General features: G+C 39.8%; 1 protein-coding gene and 3 pseudogenes across 3 annotated transcripts; 2 read left to right on the forward strand and 2 right to left on the reverse strand.

Annotated features, from left to right (window-relative positions):
* Window positions 1-421: 421 nt before the first annotated feature.
* LOC149382184 (pentatricopeptide repeat-containing protein At3g62890 pseudogene) lies at window positions 422-2,745 on the reverse strand (annotated as a pseudogene).
* Window positions 2,746-7,559: 4,814 nt separating this feature from the next.
* LOC149382185 (putative transcription factor PosF21 pseudogene) lies at window positions 7,560-8,699 on the reverse strand (annotated as a pseudogene). The gene is made up of 2 exons (XR_016293872.1): window positions 8,005-8,699; window positions 7,560-7,922 (listed from the first exon to the last, which is right to left on the reverse strand). The product of XR_016293872.1 is annotated as a putative transcription factor PosF21 pseudogene (transcript).
* Window positions 8,700-10,332: 1,633 nt separating this feature from the next.
* Window positions 10,333-11,569, forward strand: LOC149382186 (large ribosomal subunit protein eL33y). The gene is made up of 4 exons (XM_089601813.1): window positions 10,333-10,466; window positions 10,557-10,592; window positions 11,024-11,298; window positions 11,389-11,569. Exons 1-3 carry the CDS (start codon window positions 10,435-10,437, stop codon window positions 11,292-11,294), a joined length of 339 nt encoding a protein of 112 aa, XP_089457939.1. The 5' UTR covers window positions 10,333-10,434; the 3' UTR covers window positions 11,295-11,298; window positions 11,389-11,569.
* Window positions 11,570-13,372: 1,803 nt separating this feature from the next.
* On the forward strand, window positions 13,373-17,826 carry LOC149382187 (uncharacterized; annotated as a pseudogene). Its single transcript, XR_016293833.1, has 16 exons — window positions 13,373-13,466; window positions 13,562-13,666; window positions 13,759-13,815; window positions 14,147-14,217; window positions 14,572-14,671; window positions 14,754-14,824; window positions 14,912-15,015; window positions 15,106-15,209; window positions 15,274-15,327; window positions 15,431-15,486; window positions 15,707-15,745; window positions 15,834-16,163; window positions 16,241-16,308; window positions 16,749-16,821; window positions 17,118-17,179; window positions 17,253-17,826. The product of XR_016293833.1 is annotated as an uncharacterized LOC149382187 (transcript).
* Window positions 17,827-18,515: the final 689 nt, after the last annotated feature.

The following is an 18,515-nucleotide window of genomic DNA, read 5'->3' on the forward strand; positions in this document are numbered from 1 at the left end:
CTTCCATAGAGAGACGAGTCGAAGCTCGGATTAGTCCGAAAAGCCCTTGGAAGGAACGAAGCCGAACGTGGTGACGTACACCATGCTGATGGACGCTCTCTGCAACTGCCTCATCTCTTGAAAGAAATGGAAGCCTCGTCTCCACGATGTGCAGGGCCGGGAACATGAATAGGGCTTTCGAGATGCGCTCCAAGGGCTGTAAACCCAACGTATACATGTTCACAATGCTCATATTTGGGCTCTGCAGCGCTGACAGGATCGACGAGGCCTTGGGACTCTTGCGCGATATGCTCTCGGAGGTCGTTCTCGCGAATACGCTGATAACCGATCTCTTGAAGAGAGGCGAGATCAAAGAGGCTCGTGAACGACATGGTGTTCCGCGGATGTCCTTTGGACAAGATCACGTACGAAATTTTGTATCAATATATTAATTGTCTCTTCAAAATTTTGTAACGTACAGTGTAAGATACCCAAAAAAATAACTACTACCAAAAATCATTACATGAACAAAGACCATCTTTGAAATGATGAAATCTACTCCCATCCCTCACCACAATCTCTCGGTGAAACACCTTGGAGATGATCTTACTCATCACATGGCAATCCTCGCAAACCCTCAAATTCTTCACGACCCGAACGCAATCCCCGGGATTCGTCACCAACAGCCCGAACGCGATTGCGAGCCTCTCGCTGTGCTCTCCGATAGCGACCTCTTTCTCTTCTTCCCCAATGTCATGAAGAACGGGCGAGACGTTCGGCGAATATCCCGCCTCGGCCGCCCGTTTCCCGATCTCTTCGAGCATTCTCCGAATCTCCGAGAACCGCTCGTGAGCCCTGTCTCCGGCCACGAATCTGTGGACTTTCCCGCGGGATTCGATCACGCTCCAACCGACGGCCTTGACCGTGTTTCGCTCGATCATCAGTCGCCGGATTCCGGCGACCTGTTCCCATTTCCGAGCCTTGGCGTAGAGGCTCGAGAGCTGAACGTAATGCCCGCCGTGGCTCGGGTCCAATTCGATCAGCTTTTCCCCGATCTTCTCGCCCAATTCGACCCGCCCGTGGATTCTACAAGCCGCGAGCAGCGTCGCCCACAAAACCGGGTCCGGCGAAAGTTCCATACTTTGGACCAATTCAACGGCTTCGTCGACTAAGCCGGCCCGGCCCAACAGATCCACCATACAGCCGAAATGTTCCATCTCGGGTTTGAGTCCGTAAAAACCGGTCATGAGGTTGAAATAATGCCGACCTTCTCTCACGAGCCCGGATTTACTACATGCTGTCAAAACCCCAACGAAGGTTACGCTCCCGGGGAAAAACCCCTCGGCGACGAAGCTCTCGAAGAGCAATAGGGTGTCTCTGCCGAGGCCGTGAGTCGCGAGACCGCAGATCATGATGTTCCAAGTCCAGAGGTCTCTCTTCGGCATCGAGAGGAATAAAGACTTGGCCTTTTCGATGGACCCGCATTTCGCGTACATGTCGATGAGAGCGGAACCGAGAGCGGTGGTGATCGGAACCCTAAGGGATTCGACTAAGGCGTGGACGGACCGGCCGTTCTCGAGCAAGCCGAGCTGAGCCGAGGCCGAGAGGACCGAGACCAGCATCGCCTCGTTGGGCCTCAGGCCAGCCCGCTTCACCTCGTCGAACCGTTCCAATGCCTGCTCGAGAAGCCCGTTCTGAACGTAGCCCATGATCATAGTGCTCCAAGAAACCACGTCTCTGTCAGGCATTTCGTCGAACAGCTTCTCTGCATCTTCGACCCGCCCGTCTCTAACCAGACCGGCGAGCATCACGTTCCACGTCACCAAGTCCCGTGACGTCACGCTCTCTTCGAACACCCGAATCGCCGAGTCGACCCGGGAGAAGCCCGAGTAGAACCCGATCAGAGCGTTTCTGACGAACACATCGAGTCCAAATCCGAACTTCATGGCGTGCCCGTGAACCTGAACGCCTTCTCCGATCCCATTGGATTTAGAACAGGCTTGGAGAAGAAAATTGAAGGTATAATTATTCGGTCTCTTCTCAAAGCCTCTGAGGAACGATGAGTAGAGATTCACGGACTCTGTTGGAAAATCGCTTTTCGCGAAGCAGCGAATCAGGTTGTTGGCGACGAAGACCGAAGGAGGGCGAGAGAAGGCGTTGAAGAGGGCGAGGCAGTATCGGAGGATTCTGATCGGAGTGGGCTTCGAAATGGCGGCGAGGGAAGCTAGGAGATCGGCGATGGGTTTTCCGTGGGCGGCGAGTCCGAGGACGACGATTTGAGCGTGCGTTTGCTTGGCTTGGTCGAGGGAAATTGAGCGTGGAAAGAGGAATGAGAGAGGCTTAGGGTCTGGAGAGTCAGAGATCGGAGGATTTTGTTTGGGTTTGGGATTGTAAGCGAACATAAAGAAACGCAGAAGAAGAAGATTCAGTGACAGTTTGAGTTCAGTAAAGGAAAAGAGTGTTTATGGGAGGGGATTGGACAACGACTGTTAACGAACAAAAACGACAACTTATTTATAGCTGTGAAATGACGCTTTTGTCCTATTAACTATTTTTTTAGACCTTTATATTCCGTTCTAAGTTCTTTTTTTTTTTTTCTTTTTTTTTTTTATGTACTCAATTCTATGCTATCAAAACTACTGAAATTCAATGCTATGTTACATGTAAATATGGAGTATTAATAAAAGGAGAGTTATTGGCGATAAAAATACTGAAAGGAATGTGAATGAGAAAATGAATTTTTTTGAAGGGTGAAAATATGAACTTACAGACCAAAACCAGTGAAGGTTCGTTCACGTTGTTAATACTAATAGGTACTGTAATAAGAATGAAAAGTTACATGTTTAATTTGTTGAGTTCTCTTGAGCTAAAAAAATTAGAACGAAATGTATGATAAGTTGACAAAACATTATTATTTTATTTTTTAAGGACTAAACATGGTTTTTAAATTACTGACCGAGTGCGAAAGTTATATCTCGACGTTGGTGACATGCATGTCATCCCGAAGTGTAGAAAATCAGTTCGTCAGATCGTCTCACCATCAGTTCGTCAGCTCATCTCACCATCAGTTCGTCAGCTCGTCTCACCCACCTCGTCCTCAGTTCGGAATCCACCTCAGCTCACTCCGAACTGACCTCACCATCTTGGAACCAGCCGGTTCCTTGGAACTCATCTCACTTTGGGAAAAGTGTTGCATTTATTTTTCATTCGATTTCCTATGTCTTTTTCTCTGTGTATATTTATTATTATCTATTTCCTAGAAGTAGTTATTACGTACATTTATTATACTGATCATGTATCTAGTCTAGTCTAATGTATCCACCATATCTATAAATAGGTGATACAATTTCATATAAAAAACAAGAAGAATATTTCTCAGATTCCTCTCTCTCTTTCTCTAAATTTCAACATGGTATCAGAGCAGTAGAGCAGTTCGACCTCAAAGCTTCCGCCAACTCCGCCCGACGGCGATCGTCGTCGGGCGAAACACAAAAATACATATTTCACTCTCACACAATTATATGAGCTTATTTCCTGGTCCAATACCAAAAGCTCTATCCATTTCATTACTCACATATAGTTTATTATATACTCTGGAAAATAATTCTGAGCTTATTTCACGGCCTCACGCCAAAAGCTCTTTCACACTTCCATATCTTCCAAATTCAGAAACATCAAAGGCTAATTTGTCCAAACGGCCTCCTATCCGCAAGAGTCTCATCACCAAGTCTCCTCATCACCGATTCTTCTCGTCGCCAAATCAGCTCTTCGTCGAGCCTTACTTTGGTGACCTCTTCACTTCGGTGACATCTTCACTCTTGCAGCCTAGTTCTCCGACAACTTCACAACCTCTGGCGCCATCCACAGCGGACACCCCGCAACGTCGCTAGAGATCCAAGAGCGAGCGCCACCTCTGTGACCGAGTCTTCTCTGATCTCTCATTCATGGACGTCTGTCGCAGCTCCGCAAATCAGGACCTCGACTTCGCCTATCGTCCCAAGCTCAACCTCGACTTCGCCACTCGTCCCAAGCTCGACCTCGACTTTGCCTCTCGTTCCAAGTTCAACCTCGACTTCGCCACTCAGTCTTGGACCTCGACCTCGACTTGGACCTTGACCTCGACCTCAGTCTTGTTTGGAAAAGTGACTACGAGGTAACATTTCCATATATATATATATATATATATATATATATATATATATATAGCGCCCCACTTCCGATAGTCAGGGGGAGAACCAAAACAATGCCTATCCGAAGTGGTGCACCTTTGATAACAAAGTATCCAATGTGAAGCCTATTTGTCAAGTGAAGAATTCTGAGTCTCATCATCACCACGTCTCAGCTTTGCACCGAGTCATCTCCTCTCTGAGTCACATCCTCACCGAACATATCAATTGGTGACCTCTCACTCAGCGAGCCCTCACTCGGCGAGCTATCACTAGGTGACCTCTCACTCGAAGAAATTCACATGAAAAGCTTAAATTGATGTACTTTGGATAGTCAGGGGGAGAAATGAATCAATGACTATCCAAAGTGGGAAATGGCACACACTGAGCACACATCATTGAGCTCATCGCAAAGAACTCGACGAGGAGAGTTCATTGCAGACATTGAGTTCTCGTCAATGTGTTTGCCTCACGAGCGAGCTTCTCATAGAGCGAGCGAGCTTCTCACAACGAGCTCACCACCTCGACCTCGTCACAACGAGCTCACCACCTCGACCTCTCCACAACGAGCTCGCACCTCGACCTCTCCACAACGAGCTTACCATCTCGAGCTCTCCCACCTCGACCTCGTCACAACGAGCTCACCACCTCGACCTCTCCACAACGAGCTCGCACCTCGACCTCTCCACAACGAGCTCACCATCTCGAGCTCTCCATAGCGAGCTCTTCTCACCCCGAGCTCCCATCATCAAGCCGAGCTCTCCGCACCTCGCACTCATCACCAAGTCTTCTCGTCACCGAATCATCTCGTCACCAAATTAGCTCTTAACAGAGTCTTACTCCGGTGACCTCTTCCCTTCGGTGACATATCCACTTGGTGTCATTTCGGCCAGGACATTATTCGATCCCCACTCCATCGAGCTCGCCACTAAGAAGTCTTCACTCTCAAGAGATCATCTTTCTTCTCCACTTCTGATAGTCAGGGGGAGAACAGAATAACTATCAGAAGTGAACGACACATTCGGGCTCTCGCCAAATGAGCTCTTCACTTCATCACCAAGCTCTTATCCAACGAGCTCATCACTCAGTCAGAGGGAGAACTTGATCAATGACTATCCGATCTAGTGCCGCCAAGTTCTCACTCAGACACCGAGCTCATGATTCAAAGCTACCATATATGTCAAAGCTGGAAGGATCTCTATGCTGCTCGGACAAGTCAAGCTCCAACACCACTCCACACAACAACTTCAAGCTCCAAGACTCAACTTCTGTTCCAAGACGCAACTCTAGGAACGAAGACCTGCAAAAGCGACAGGCATGCTTGGAGTAAAATCAGTTGTAGTCATGTGGAAGCTTGTATCACCGAGCAAGCATATTCCAACTCGGACTCGTCGAAGCTCTTCTTACATCAAGCTCTCAACTCAAGTTGTAGGCCAACCCGCCGAAGTTTTCAGCTCTCAAGATGGAGCCGAAGTCCTCGAAGCTCGCATCTCAACAGAGAAACCTCGTAACGTCTGAGCTCATCCTCAGACTCGTCCGCACTCACCTCACATTGAGACCAAGCACGAGAAAGTTCAACTCAATGACTATCATATTGACGAGCCTCTTCGAACTGTGCAATCCAAGCTCGATATCTTCATCATACCAAATCAAGCTTGAGGGGGAGTGTAGAAAATCAGTTCGTCAGCTCATCTCACCACCATCACGTCAGCTCGTCTCATCATCAGTTCGTCAGCTCATCTCACCATCAGTTCGTCAGCTCATTTCACCATCAGTTCGTCAGCTCATCTCACCATCAGTTCGTCAGCTCGTCTCACCCACCTCGTCCTTAGTTCGGAATCCACCTCAGCTCACTCCGAACTTACCTCACCATCTTGGAACCAGCCGGTTCCTTGGAACTCATCTCACTTTGGGAAAAGTGTTGCATTTATTTTTCATTCGATTTCTTATGTCTTGTTCTCTGTGTATATTTATTATTATCTATTTCCTAGAAGTAGTTATTACGTACATTTATTATACTGATCATGTATCTAGTCTAGTCTACTGTATCCACCATATCTATAAATAGGTGATACAATTTCATATAAAAAACAAGAAGAATATTTCTCAGATTCGACTCTCTCTCTATCTCTCTAAATTTCAACACGAAGCTCTAGCATCAGCTATTGATTTTGCAAAACGAGGTTTTGTTAATTTGACAATCTAGTTATTAACATAAAAATAAACGATTTATTAACAGTTTATCTAAATCATATTAACAATAATATTGACAAAACAACCGATGAAAAATGAAATAGCCACAGATTATATCGTATGACCGATAATATATTAACAAAGATGCTTAGGAAAATGAATCTGAACGACAAAGAGAGATTACTAGAGATTGTTCCAATTGAATGATGAGAATGGAAGCGATACTCCTAGTAGATGCCTTGTCTAAATATTTTTGGAGCATTTTTTTACCCCTAGCTTGATAGTATAGTAGTTTTTCTTTAATATGTATATACATATACATATATATATATATATATATATATATTTAAATATATTTATGAATTAAAATAAGGGCCGGCTAAAGAAGTAGCCAAAATGACACCCCTACTTTAAAATTATAGCCAAACTATTATCATATTTAAGAAAATAGCCAATTTATCATGACAACATTCCAATATTCCAATTATACCCTTAGGTTAATATTATTAACTATCATAGTAAATAATATCATCCATAACAAAAAAAATTAGTAAATCTAATTAACAATGACAAAAACTACATTAAATCTTATTTGTCGTAACAAGAATAATAGTAAATCTTATTTACTGTAACAAGAACAATAGTAAATTTTATTTACCGTAACAAGAAAACAATAAATTTTATTTACCGTAATAAGAACAACAGTAAATATTATTTACCGTAACAAGAATAAAAGTAAATTTTATTTACCGTAACATTTTGTAGTTAATCTAATAGGAAAATTATCAGAGATGAGGACTAGTTAATCTAACAGTAAATACGATTTACTAATTATTTCCGAGAACAATCGAGGACTAACAATCCGATAGTAAATCATATTAACCATTGAGTAAATCATTCGTTTATATGGTAAATATGACTAGTTAATCTAACAGTAAATACGATTTACTAATTATTTCCGTGAATAATCGAGGACTAAAAATCCGACAGTAAATCATATTAACCATTGAGTAAATCATTCGTTTCTATGGTAAATATAACAGTAAATCTTATTTATCGTAACAAGAAAAATAATAAATCTTATTTATCATAACAAGAACAATAGTAAATACGATTAACCATAACATTTTCTAGTTAATCTAACAGGAAAAATATCAAATATGAGGACTAGTTAATCTAACAGTAAATACGATTTACTAATTATTTTCATGAACAATCGAAGACAGTAAATCCGACTATAAATCATATTAACCATTGATATGTAATTAATGGATTACAAAAAAAATTAAATAAATAAATTAAGCAACGGATCGTGAATTAGAAGCTTGTCCATGTCGAAGTACACGGACAGCAAGTCCTCCTCGGTGTCGTCGCCGACCACGCCGAGGTCGCTGTCGAAGCTGATGTCGTCGGGGAGAGTCAGGATCTCCGAGTGGGCCCGCCTGTGCCCCGCCTTCCGCGGCGGGTTCTCCGGCATTCCGCTTATGTCTTGGCTGAACTCCGCCTCCGCCTTCACACCCCCGAAATACCGCGGCGGCAAACCCACGTTCGGGGATTTCTCCTTCTCCATTGCGCCTTGGTGGCCTGTAATAATCAAATCCAAATCACAGATAGCACGGAATTCCAGATCTGCACAATACAAACCCAGAGCTTGCTCTTTAGTTACACAAGAATTGATTTGGGGGCAGATCACGGAATGGAGACACAGGGCGTCGAAGCTTGAGGCCGCCGGTGACGATGCCGGGGACGAAGACGACGGGGTGCCTGGCGGCGAGGCCTTCCTTCCGGAGCTTGAGCCCCAGCGGATCCGGAAGCGGCCGCAGCCCCGCTCGTCGAGACCCACCGCCACCGGAGAGTCGCCGAACTCAGCCAGCGCCACGACGGCCTCTTCCTAGACCTTGACGCCCATAGAGCCCTCCAGAGGGACCTCGGAGATCTGACTCTGAACGGCGGCGACGACGACTCCGACGGCGGCGGCGACGACGAGGTTCTCGACTTGTGGAACTTCCCGCTGGAGGGGCTCGACGCGGAGGGGCTCCGGGAGAGGATGGACGCGATCTCCGAGGCTCGCGCCAAGATCGCCGCCGTTCTCCGAGGCTCGCGCCAAGATCGCCGCCGTTCTCCGAGGCTCGCGCCAAGATCGCCGCCGTTCGCCGGCGAGGCTTCCGGTAGCGGCTCTGGTCGTTTTCTTCCTCCTCCGCCGCCTCCGCCTCCGTCTGGTGCTGCTGTGATCTGAGGAGGCTGATATTGAGGATCGCTGGTTAGGGTTTGGGTTGAGAAAATGGTATTTTTGGTACTAATTGTAATATTGGCTATTTAGCTAAATAAACTAATAAATTGGCTACTATTTTAATATCCCCTCTAACTATAGGCTAGTTATTAACAAATCTCTTAAAATAAGGAAATAGATGAATCTATTGTAATTTGATAACATATTTCTCATTATAAACCAAAATGTTAATTTGATCAATTTTATCAGTAAAAAGAGGATAGAGACTAGGTAAAGAGTGTACAGATTTCACGCGTTAAAGACAAGACTTTGGAGAGATATTCAAAGAGTTGAAGACTAAAAAAATCAAAGATTCAAGAACTCGACGAAGAACACGAAAGACGCGAAAGATCCCAAGACCCGGAAACTCGAAGATTCGAATAACGTGATGAGAATAACGAGTATGACGAAAGCGAGAAGCACGAAAGATTCATTGACGAGGCAACTCCATAAACAAAATTGATATACAACTGAAAGTGTGTGATTTTCCCAACAAGATATTATGTATCTTATATTTTCAATTATTTTATAACAATAATAAAGAAAATATATGCAATCTCCAACGGTTCTTTTGTAGAAAGATATAGAGATCACAAAAAGGGAGGAGCAAATCCAATTCTTAGTATCTCTATTTCATTTTCTTTTCTTCTTTTCCATTTCCATTAGCTAACTTAAACGTTTGATATTGCAAAATAGCCAACGTTTGGTAAATCTTAGGTAAATAGTCATTTTCATGTATTACTGACGTAAATCTTAGATAAATAGCCATCTCCATATATTAGATCACGTCATTATTTACGGCTACTTAACTAAGATTTACCAAATACATTGGTTATTTAGTAAAGTTAAAATGTTTAAATGAGCTATTTTCATAATTATATATATATATATATATATATATGCTATTATAAGATTGCTATATCTCTTATTAGATTATTGGAAGTATAATAAGCAAGAAATATATATAAAGTGAAATTTGTATTCGTCCCAAGTTTATGTATATATTTTAAAAATAAATGTATCGATTATTGAATTTGTTTTTTAAAATATATAGCAAAATCAATCTCGGTTCAACTATGTAGAATAAAACGTTAGTTACCACTTGGCTAACACTTCTTAACATTCACATTTTTTTTATAATATTTTATAATTAACAAGAAATCAATTGGAAGTTCCTAGCATAATTTGGTAATTTCACACCACGTCCAAAATGAAAGACGTTGGTTCAATCCCCACTAATAGCAAAGCTGCTTAAAAAAAAAAAACGATCAAGTAATGAGTCCAACATTATCCGTTACTCGGCTCGCTTTAAAATTGAGTAAATGGGTCAAGATAATATATTCCATTTTTTTAATTTGATATGGGTAACATAATAAGTGGACCGGTTGGACCTGGACACACGTTACTATTAAACACTTAATTAAATATTAATAAAAACATATTTTCAAACTTGTACTCTGATATTAAGGACTAAAAATCGAGTTGTATATCTTATTCAACCCGGATGTCTTTTTTTTTTCTTTTTTTTTTTTTTTTTTTTTTTTTTCTTTCTATTTGTTTATAATTTCATTTAAAATAAGGATATATTCGTTTAACTGTTTTTTAAAATGAGAGGATAAAAAACAATGGTGTAAAACGTTGTGGTATTTTAGAAATTACAATCTTCAGAATAGTTATTTGTGGAATGTTCCCGATGTTATATTACGAGCCCATAAATAGAGTCTTATAGCCCACTTATATAAAATCTTAAACGAGCCATAAATAGATAACACTTAGGGTTTGTGAAGTCATCTTCGTCGTCGCGCAGAATCTGTAATCGGAGCAAAGATGGTGAAGGGGCGTCAGGGAGAGCGAGTGAGGTCTGTTATTATCCAACGCAAATTTTCGTATTTTCATTTTCATGTCTAGTTTGAGTTTCGCTCACTTGGCTCCGATTCTCGTTGTTTCAGGCTTTACGTCAGAGGAACAATCCTCGGCTACAAGAGGTACTAAATTAATTATTTTCACGAAAGTTCTTAGGGCATATCGGATTCCGATCCTCAGGATTTCGATTTCAAGCTTTCGATCTTTTTTCAATTTTCAAAGTATTTTCCGAGGGACTATCTATTACTCAAATTACAATCGCTGATTCTGAGCTCGTTGAAAATGTCTAATGATATTACATTTCCGTTTGTTGTTTAGCGCTCTGGTTATTAAAATCGAATTGGCATTTTTTCTTTAGTATACGAAATTTATTAGTATCATCGATTGTCCTAGCCGTACTTGTAAACGAGTGAACCATAATCAATTGCAGATTCTTGGCTCATAGGGAATGTCTTGATAGATTACAATTTTGTATGTGATTTTAGAGTTCTTGTTCTCGAGCTCAACAAGGCTTGAACGTTGTGTTGATAAACACACTGTCTGATGTGATTAGGTCGAAGTCGAACCAGTACCCGAACACATCGCTGGTTCAGATTGAGGGAGTGAACACAAAGGAAGAAGTTGATTGGTACCGAGGCAAGAGATTGGCGTACGTGTACAAGGCCAAGGTCAAGAAAGACGGCTCGCATTATCGCTGCCTTTGGGGAAAGGTCGTGAGGCCTCACGGTAACACCGGTGTGGTTCGCGCCAAGTTCACCTCCAATCTTCCTCCCAAGTCCATGGGAGCCAAAATTAGGGTTCTCATGTACCCAAGCAACATCTAAACTGGTATTTTTTGTACTTTTACACGAGGTTTTATTTTAAAATGGGTGTTATGAGCTTGTTATTGAGTGTCGTTTTGTCTGAATTTTCTTGCAGGTTTGTCGAGATGGATGAAAAGTTGATTTACTTAAAGGGCATCTGGATATTTTGTATGCTTGTGAACCAAATTTATAATGTGCTCTGCCTATTTTGAGGTGAATCAGTTTTGGTTGATTAGGGTTTTTTTTAATATGAGATGTTTTTCCGTACAATCAAGTAGTCTTATTTTGATTTATTTCGTGTTTTTCTTCTTATCCATGTGTGCAACATCCTCACAGTGTGTTATTTGGTATTTGCTTGGAAATTCTCTATATAGGGTGTTCAGCTTTGTGTTTGATTCTATGTCACTAGCGATCCAAGTCGTAGTGGATACGGGTGACCATTATGGTAGTATTATTTAAAGTACAAAATTTTGAGAGAGAGTTGGTCAAAGTATTATAGGGTATTTAGTTTGAAAAAATTAAGTAGAAAGGAATGTAAATGAGAATATGACATACATGTCATCTCGAAGCTCTAGCATCAGGCAATTAGCTATTGATTTTGCAAACCGAGATTTTGTATATTTGACAATTTAGTTATGAACATAAATAAACGATTCAAGCGGAACCATTATACCCTTATAGTTAGTATAGCAAATTCCCACATTTTATTTATATCATTTTAACAATATTATTGACAAAACAACGTATGAAAAATGAAAGACCCACGGATTAGATCATTAGTATGTTAACAATGCATATGAAAAAATGAAATAAAACTGAACAAGAAAAGAAGTTACTAGAAATTGTTCTAATCGAAATATACTCCTAGTATTTTTTTTTTTTAAGAGAGCCTAGTAGAAAGTTGGAAACTGAAAAAGGATAGTGAAAGCGGGAGAAAAAGTCAAAGATAATTATGAAAATGAAATTTGAAGCAAAAAGAATTATGAAAATGAAATTGAAATAAATATGCGAAGGTTGAAAATATATACAAAGGCCGTACCTTCGCAGCTCAAAACATATTTCTAAATTAAAATATCTTGTTGATTTTATAAAAGAAATTAATTATCACTTGCCCCTTAAAAATAAAATTTGGCCCTTGAAAATATTAAATAATACTTTACAACAATGTTAGGTTTTTCTTCATAATTCAATTTTACATTATCATCTACCACATTGAATATGTAAGTACGAATTACAAGATCTAATCTCCAAATGTCGATATTGCGTTTTCTAGTATTGAATTATCGCTTTTTCAGAGAGATCATTTCACAGGAGGTTTTGTCACCCAACCTAACTTAGGGATTCCATTATTTGTTACTTCAAAAGGACAAAAAAAAATGTAGATGAGTGATTTAAATGATAAAAAAAACTTTAAAGACAAAAATAAAAAGGTTTCTTGCATAAAAATATATAAAGATATTTAGCATCTTACCAAATATCAACCAATCCAACAGTTGAAAAAGAAACATGAACAGAAACGACCAATCAACTTCTCAATCCAATCAAAGGGAAATCCCTTTTATAAAACAATCAATCGCCACTTTTATAGGTATCTGTTCCCAAATTCTTTCATTTGGATTTGTCAGCTTCTCATCCACTTAACTTCGACGATTATTCTTAAGTTCAGGTACGTTGATTCAGATGGTCGTGTTGATCTCTTTCTCTGATCCCAGTTCTTCTTATACAATAGAATATCTAATGAAAATCTGACGTGCCCTTTACTTATTTTTATATGTGTGTGTAACTGTAAAGTGTAGACATACACATATAATAGTAATGTATTCAATTGTATTGTGTATCTATTAGTATATGTAGTGGGTTCTCTCGTTTATATTGTTGACCCACATTTGCTCTTTCTCTATTACCCTTGGTTTGTTCACAAGGGATAATGAAAAAAATAAGCTTTGCAAACCTCTGTTCTTCTCTAGTACCAAGGTTGTATTTCTTTTTTTTTTTGTTTTTCCATTGATATTCAATTATGAAAATAAACAGCATGTTGTAAATTGTAATGATAACAAAAAATTGAATTCTATGCAATTGAAATTTCACTTAATGATTTTGATAGGAATCAGAAACATGTGCGAGGGTGAGAAATTGGATACTGGGTTTGTGGAAACAGACAAGGAATTTTCTGCTTCTTCTTCGGTTAATGAGGTTTATATTCTACTTACACAGAATAAACCAAACTAAGCCAAGGCAAATCAAGGTCTCTTTGACAGCTCTTTCTCTAACACATTGTTTTCTGGTAGGTTGATCCGGGGGTGCCCGGCTCGCTGACGTGGCAACGGAAGCTGAACAGCGAGGAAATAACTCCGATCTCGTTCTCGCTCACTCTTAAGGAGACTATTCATTTGGTAAAGAAGAAGAAGATTAATTTTTGTTTTGTTTTCAGACTTGGTTTTAATTCCTGGTTGATGGTTGTGTTTTTGGGCTTGTGTGTTTTCAGGCTCCGATAGGTTTACGTCTATGGCGTCACATTCAAGAAGAAACTGCAAGAGGAAGGGTTATTATTATCTTCTAACTTTTTGATGCCTTGGCTCAATTTGATTTATATATCTCTGCTCCGAGAGACACATTTTTTCCGGAGACGCCAAGTTTTTGGCTAAAAATGTTCTTAAAAAATAAAAAAAAATTAAAAAGTTCTTATGGCCATAACTTGCCTCCACCCTTAATTTTTATGTTTAAGATCATCTTTTTTTTTTCTTTTTTTTTTTTTTAGAACTGTTGGACTCGGGTATCATGTTATGTATCATTGGGTTTTGTCTGAAAACTAATTGACAATGAGACGCAACTCGTGACTTTTATGGATTGCTAAGTATCTTTTCGTATTTCAGGGCACTATGATCAACCCGTTTATCAAACGCCACGTGTCATTTTGCCACGGCGTTCCCTTGGGTGGAATCGGGTAAGCAATTTGACCGTTACTTTTCGGGGCTTTCCATAATACGGCATTGACCAGAGATCCTTTCAAACCTTCAGTGCAGATAACACCATTGAAAAATATTCAATTCCACAAATTAAGTATGTTATAAAAATTGAAAACAAAAAATGAAGATGAAATTGATGGTTTTTTTTATGCTACCATTAAAACCCGTCGAAATTCAACGAGTTCGGAAAAGAAAAGTTCAAAACATTTTTTAATGGTTTTCGGTGTCTTGTCCGAATCTACACACAAAAAAAAAAAAAAAAAAAAAACGAAAACACATGGAATTTTTGGAAAAGCAAAGTGTCAACCTAAACAAAATCTCAAAAAATTCAGTGCAGGAAGTATCGGAAGAAGTTACAAAGGCGAGTTTCAGCGCTGGCAGTTGTTTCCCAAGACGTGCGAAGAAAAGCCTATTCTCGCAAACCAGTTCTCGGTAAAGCTACGCAACACAAGATCGAATTAATAAAATCGGCTATGAATTACTTAAAAACCAACAAACTACACACGATGATCAGGTCTTTGTTTCTCGTGAGAACGGAGAAAAGCACTCCACAGTCCTGTGCTCGAAAAGCCCAGAAGCTCTCAAGTAAGCTACGATAACATGTTAAGACTATCCTTTTGTGAATGAACTAGTCAAAGAGTCTGACTTTGGAAAGCTTTAAACAATGAACAGAGAAAGTGAAGTTTCTTGTGGGATTGGGTCATGGGACTGGAATCTAAAGGGGGATAAATCAACATATCATGCTTTATACCCAAGAGCTTGGACTGTTTATGATGGTATGTTTTAGTTATATGTTTTGATACAATACAGTAGTCTTCAAAACCTCTTTTTATAGTTTGTATTCCTTTTTTTGTGATTCAATGAAGGCGAACCGGATCCGAAACTCAGAATCGTCTGTCGCCAAATCTCGCCTTTTATTCCTCATAATGACAAGGAGACCAGCTTTCCCGTCTCGGTCTTCACATTTTCAGTAGGGACGGCTCGTTTCTTTGATTGTTCATAGATAACGTGTGTGACAAGTTATTATTTTTCAGCTGTATAATTCCGGTGAGACTGCCGCGGATGTCACACTGCTCTTCACATGGGCTGTGAGTTCTTTTTTTTTTTGTTCCTTAACTATCTTATCTTTTCATTCTTTTCTTCCCTAATTTTTTTTTTCGTTGTATAATATTCTGCCCCTATTGTTTCAAGAATTCTGTTGGAGGGCTATCTGAGTTTTCAGGTCATCATTTGAATTAAAAAATAACGTAAGAATTTATCGATCCTCTTTCCTCGGTCCCAATATTTTTGAACCTGTTGGAGTTTTGGTGACCCGGATAATTTTGATTTTGAAGGCACATAATTGTGGGTTTTCGTGAATTTTCGAAATAGCAAAATAGTCTCCTCTGCAGGCGGTTTTTTTTTTTTTTATCGATTTAAATTTTCACGTATATTTGTCTGTTATTGTTTTCGTTTTTAATTTTTCAGGGGCAAGGAAAGTATGCGCGGTGTAATTTTGAATCACAAGTAAGTTTCATCTCTTCCAGGCCATTTCGTTTTCGAACATCCATAGCTTTCTAATCATTCCCCCGAAAAAAAAAATTAATTAAAATAGGACCGCAAATGGGAATCCTCCGGTGAGTTTTGCGGTGGCGGCAGAAGAGAAGGACGGCGTTCGTGTATCAGAGTGTCCTCGCTTTGTCATCTCCGGCGATTCCAAGGGCATAACTGCAAAACAAATGTGGGATGAACTCAAAGAGCACGGGACATTCGATGGCTCGAATTTTTCGGACTCTTCATTGGAACCTTCCGAACCGGGATCGTCCATCGGAGCAGCCGTGGCTGCCTCTGTGGCGGTCCCTTCGGGCTCAGTTCGCACAGTCACGTTTTCGTTGGCTTGGGATTGCCCCGAGTTGAGATTTTTGAGTGGAAAGACTTATTATAGGTGGGTGAAAAAAAATAATATAAATAGAAACATCACTCTCTTCGTTTAACACAGAAAGTTGATATTTAAATTTACAGGGGATACACTAAATTCTATGGTAGATATGGCTTCGCTGCTGCAGATATAGCTTGTGATGCTCTTCGAGGTAATATCTCCGGACTTTGAAAAGGTCTGCTCGTAAGTAGATGAAATTCCTGTATTACAATTAGGACCGGTGCTCGTTTAAGCTTTGTAGACTCTGAAACTATGTTTAAGTTAAATAAATTTCTTCTCAAAATCAGTTGCCACTTGAATGAAAACTCATGACCTTATAAACTTTGTTCAAACTCTTTTATATATCGCCCCGTCAAGATAATGGCTCTTTAGCCTGGTCTATAGATCTCATTATTATTAGACCGTGCTCATTTAAATTTTCTGGCCTCTGATACGATGTCAAATATCATGAAGTTTCATCTCGCAATAAGATGAATAACTCAGTGACCATATAAACCTTGTTATCTCTTTATCTCCTTAACAATGTACAATGATCTTTCTTCTTCTTCTTTTTTTTTTTCTTTTTTTTTTTTTTTTTTAAATTGAGCGCAGAGCATACGCAATGGGAGTCCCAGATTGAGGCATGGCAAAAGCCTATCCTTGAAGACAAAAACCTTCCCGAGTGGTGAGATTCTTAGCCTTCTAATTCGAAAATACCGACCACTATTTTAACAGAAAATCAGGAAAATAACCAACTTAAACGTTTGACATTGCTAAATAGCTAACGTTAGGTAAATCTTATGTATTTCCGCTTTCATATACTTACAGACGTAAATCTTAGGTTAATAATCATTTCCATTTATTAGGTCACGCCATCTTTATGACTATTTACCTAAGATTTATGAAACGTTGACTATATAGTAATTCCAAACGTTTTACTTGGTTATTTACCTAATTTTTTTGAACTCTCTTTCTTTTCAGGTACTCAATTACCCTTTTCAATAAACTCTACTATCTGAACTCATGAGGCACAATTTGGACAGGTATATAATATATGTTCTCCCCTTCTTTCCATAAGCAAAATGAATAAACTCAATTTTCATGATTTTCCATCAGACGGGTCGCCGCCGGTGCATAGTCCGTCGAACACCATCGTCGGAAGAAAATTCTCGCTCGACAAAAAAAATACACCGGGCCCGAAAAGCGTCATCGAACAAACCAACACCGCGGTCGAAATCCTCGAGACGACGGCTTCGGCGCTGGAGATGGACTCGGGATCGGCTCGCGGGACGAGACTCCTCCGAGAAGGCGAAGAGAACATCGGGCAATTTCTCTACATGGAAGGGCTCGAATACCACATGTGGAACACTTACGACGTCCATTTCTACTCCTCGTTCGCCCTCGTCTCTCTCTTCCCCGAGCTCGAGCTTTCGGTCCAAAGAGACTTCGACCCACAATCCGACGGCCATGAAGCTCCTCCACGATCCGACTGAATTAAATTACAATTCAAAATGAAATTAACCGAAAAAATAGAGTAATTTGATAATAAATAAGCGGGAAAAAAATTAATTTTATTAATCTGTTAAATTGAATACGAGAAAAGGCGAGCTCAATCAATTCGAATGTTGAATGGGCGAACTCAAGTGTAAACATAATCTTCATAAAATAATCTCTGAATAATATATTGTGTGCATTTCTCTATCTAGAAATGCTAAACATAGATGATTGATTCTCTCTTCCCGCTTTCCTCGGGGACACGTAGCCAAGCTAAATTGTCATGGGTGAAGACCGCTTCTTCCAGAGTGGATACTTGGCCATCTCATCTTAAGTCAATGTGGCGAAGTGAACTCATCTGGGACATGGACTTGGGCTTGAACAGATGTTGTACTCGATCTTGACCGAGGTGGATCGTTATATTTTTTATGGGCTTGAATAATTTAAGCCGTTCCCAAGCCCCGATTTATCTAGTTTTCATGTTAGGATCCCGGCTCCTACACTCGCAATTATATCGTTGAGAAAATTCTAGTTAACATTATCAAAATAAGAAAACTTGGAGAAAAAACGTGTTAAAAAATATATAATAAGTTAAGATTTTATATCATTTTGAAAATAGTGATGAAAATCAAAATCTATATATGTGTAGGTAAAAATATTTTCTAACATGTTTTTTTTACCTTTTATATTTGAGATTTTGAGTGTCACTTTACCAAAATCAACTAAAATCCAAAATTTGACAGTTTTATTACTAAAATGAGTTGTGCAAAGATTGTAATACCCTTCATAATTTTATTGACAGTTCGATCACGAAATTATGTATATCCTGAACGATTTTTAAAATTCGGGACATATAGATCACAAAATGAGTATTTTGTTATAAAA

The sequence above is a fragment of the Urtica dioica genome, chromosome 11 (assembly GCF_054948205.1).
Source record: "Urtica dioica subsp. dioica isolate 48M chromosome 11, U.dioica_male_clone48M_v1_H2, whole genome shotgun sequence".
Lineage (NCBI taxonomy): Eukaryota > Viridiplantae > Streptophyta > Magnoliopsida > Rosales > Urticaceae > Urtica > Urtica dioica.

Excerpts from the sequence above, each read along its gene's own strand:
- LOC149382186 (XM_089601813.1), top strand. The coding sequence starts at position 10,435 with ATGGTGAAGGGGCGTCAGGGAGAGCGAGTGAG. Across the intron at positions 10,467-10,556 it reads CGTCAGGGAGAGCGAGTGAG|GCTTTACGTCAGAGGAACAA; the intron begins GTCTGTTATTAT and ends TCGTTGTTTCAG. Across the intron at positions 10,593-11,023 it reads ACAATCCTCGGCTACAAGAG|GTCGAAGTCGAACCAGTACC; the intron begins GTACTAAATTAA and ends TGATGTGATTAG.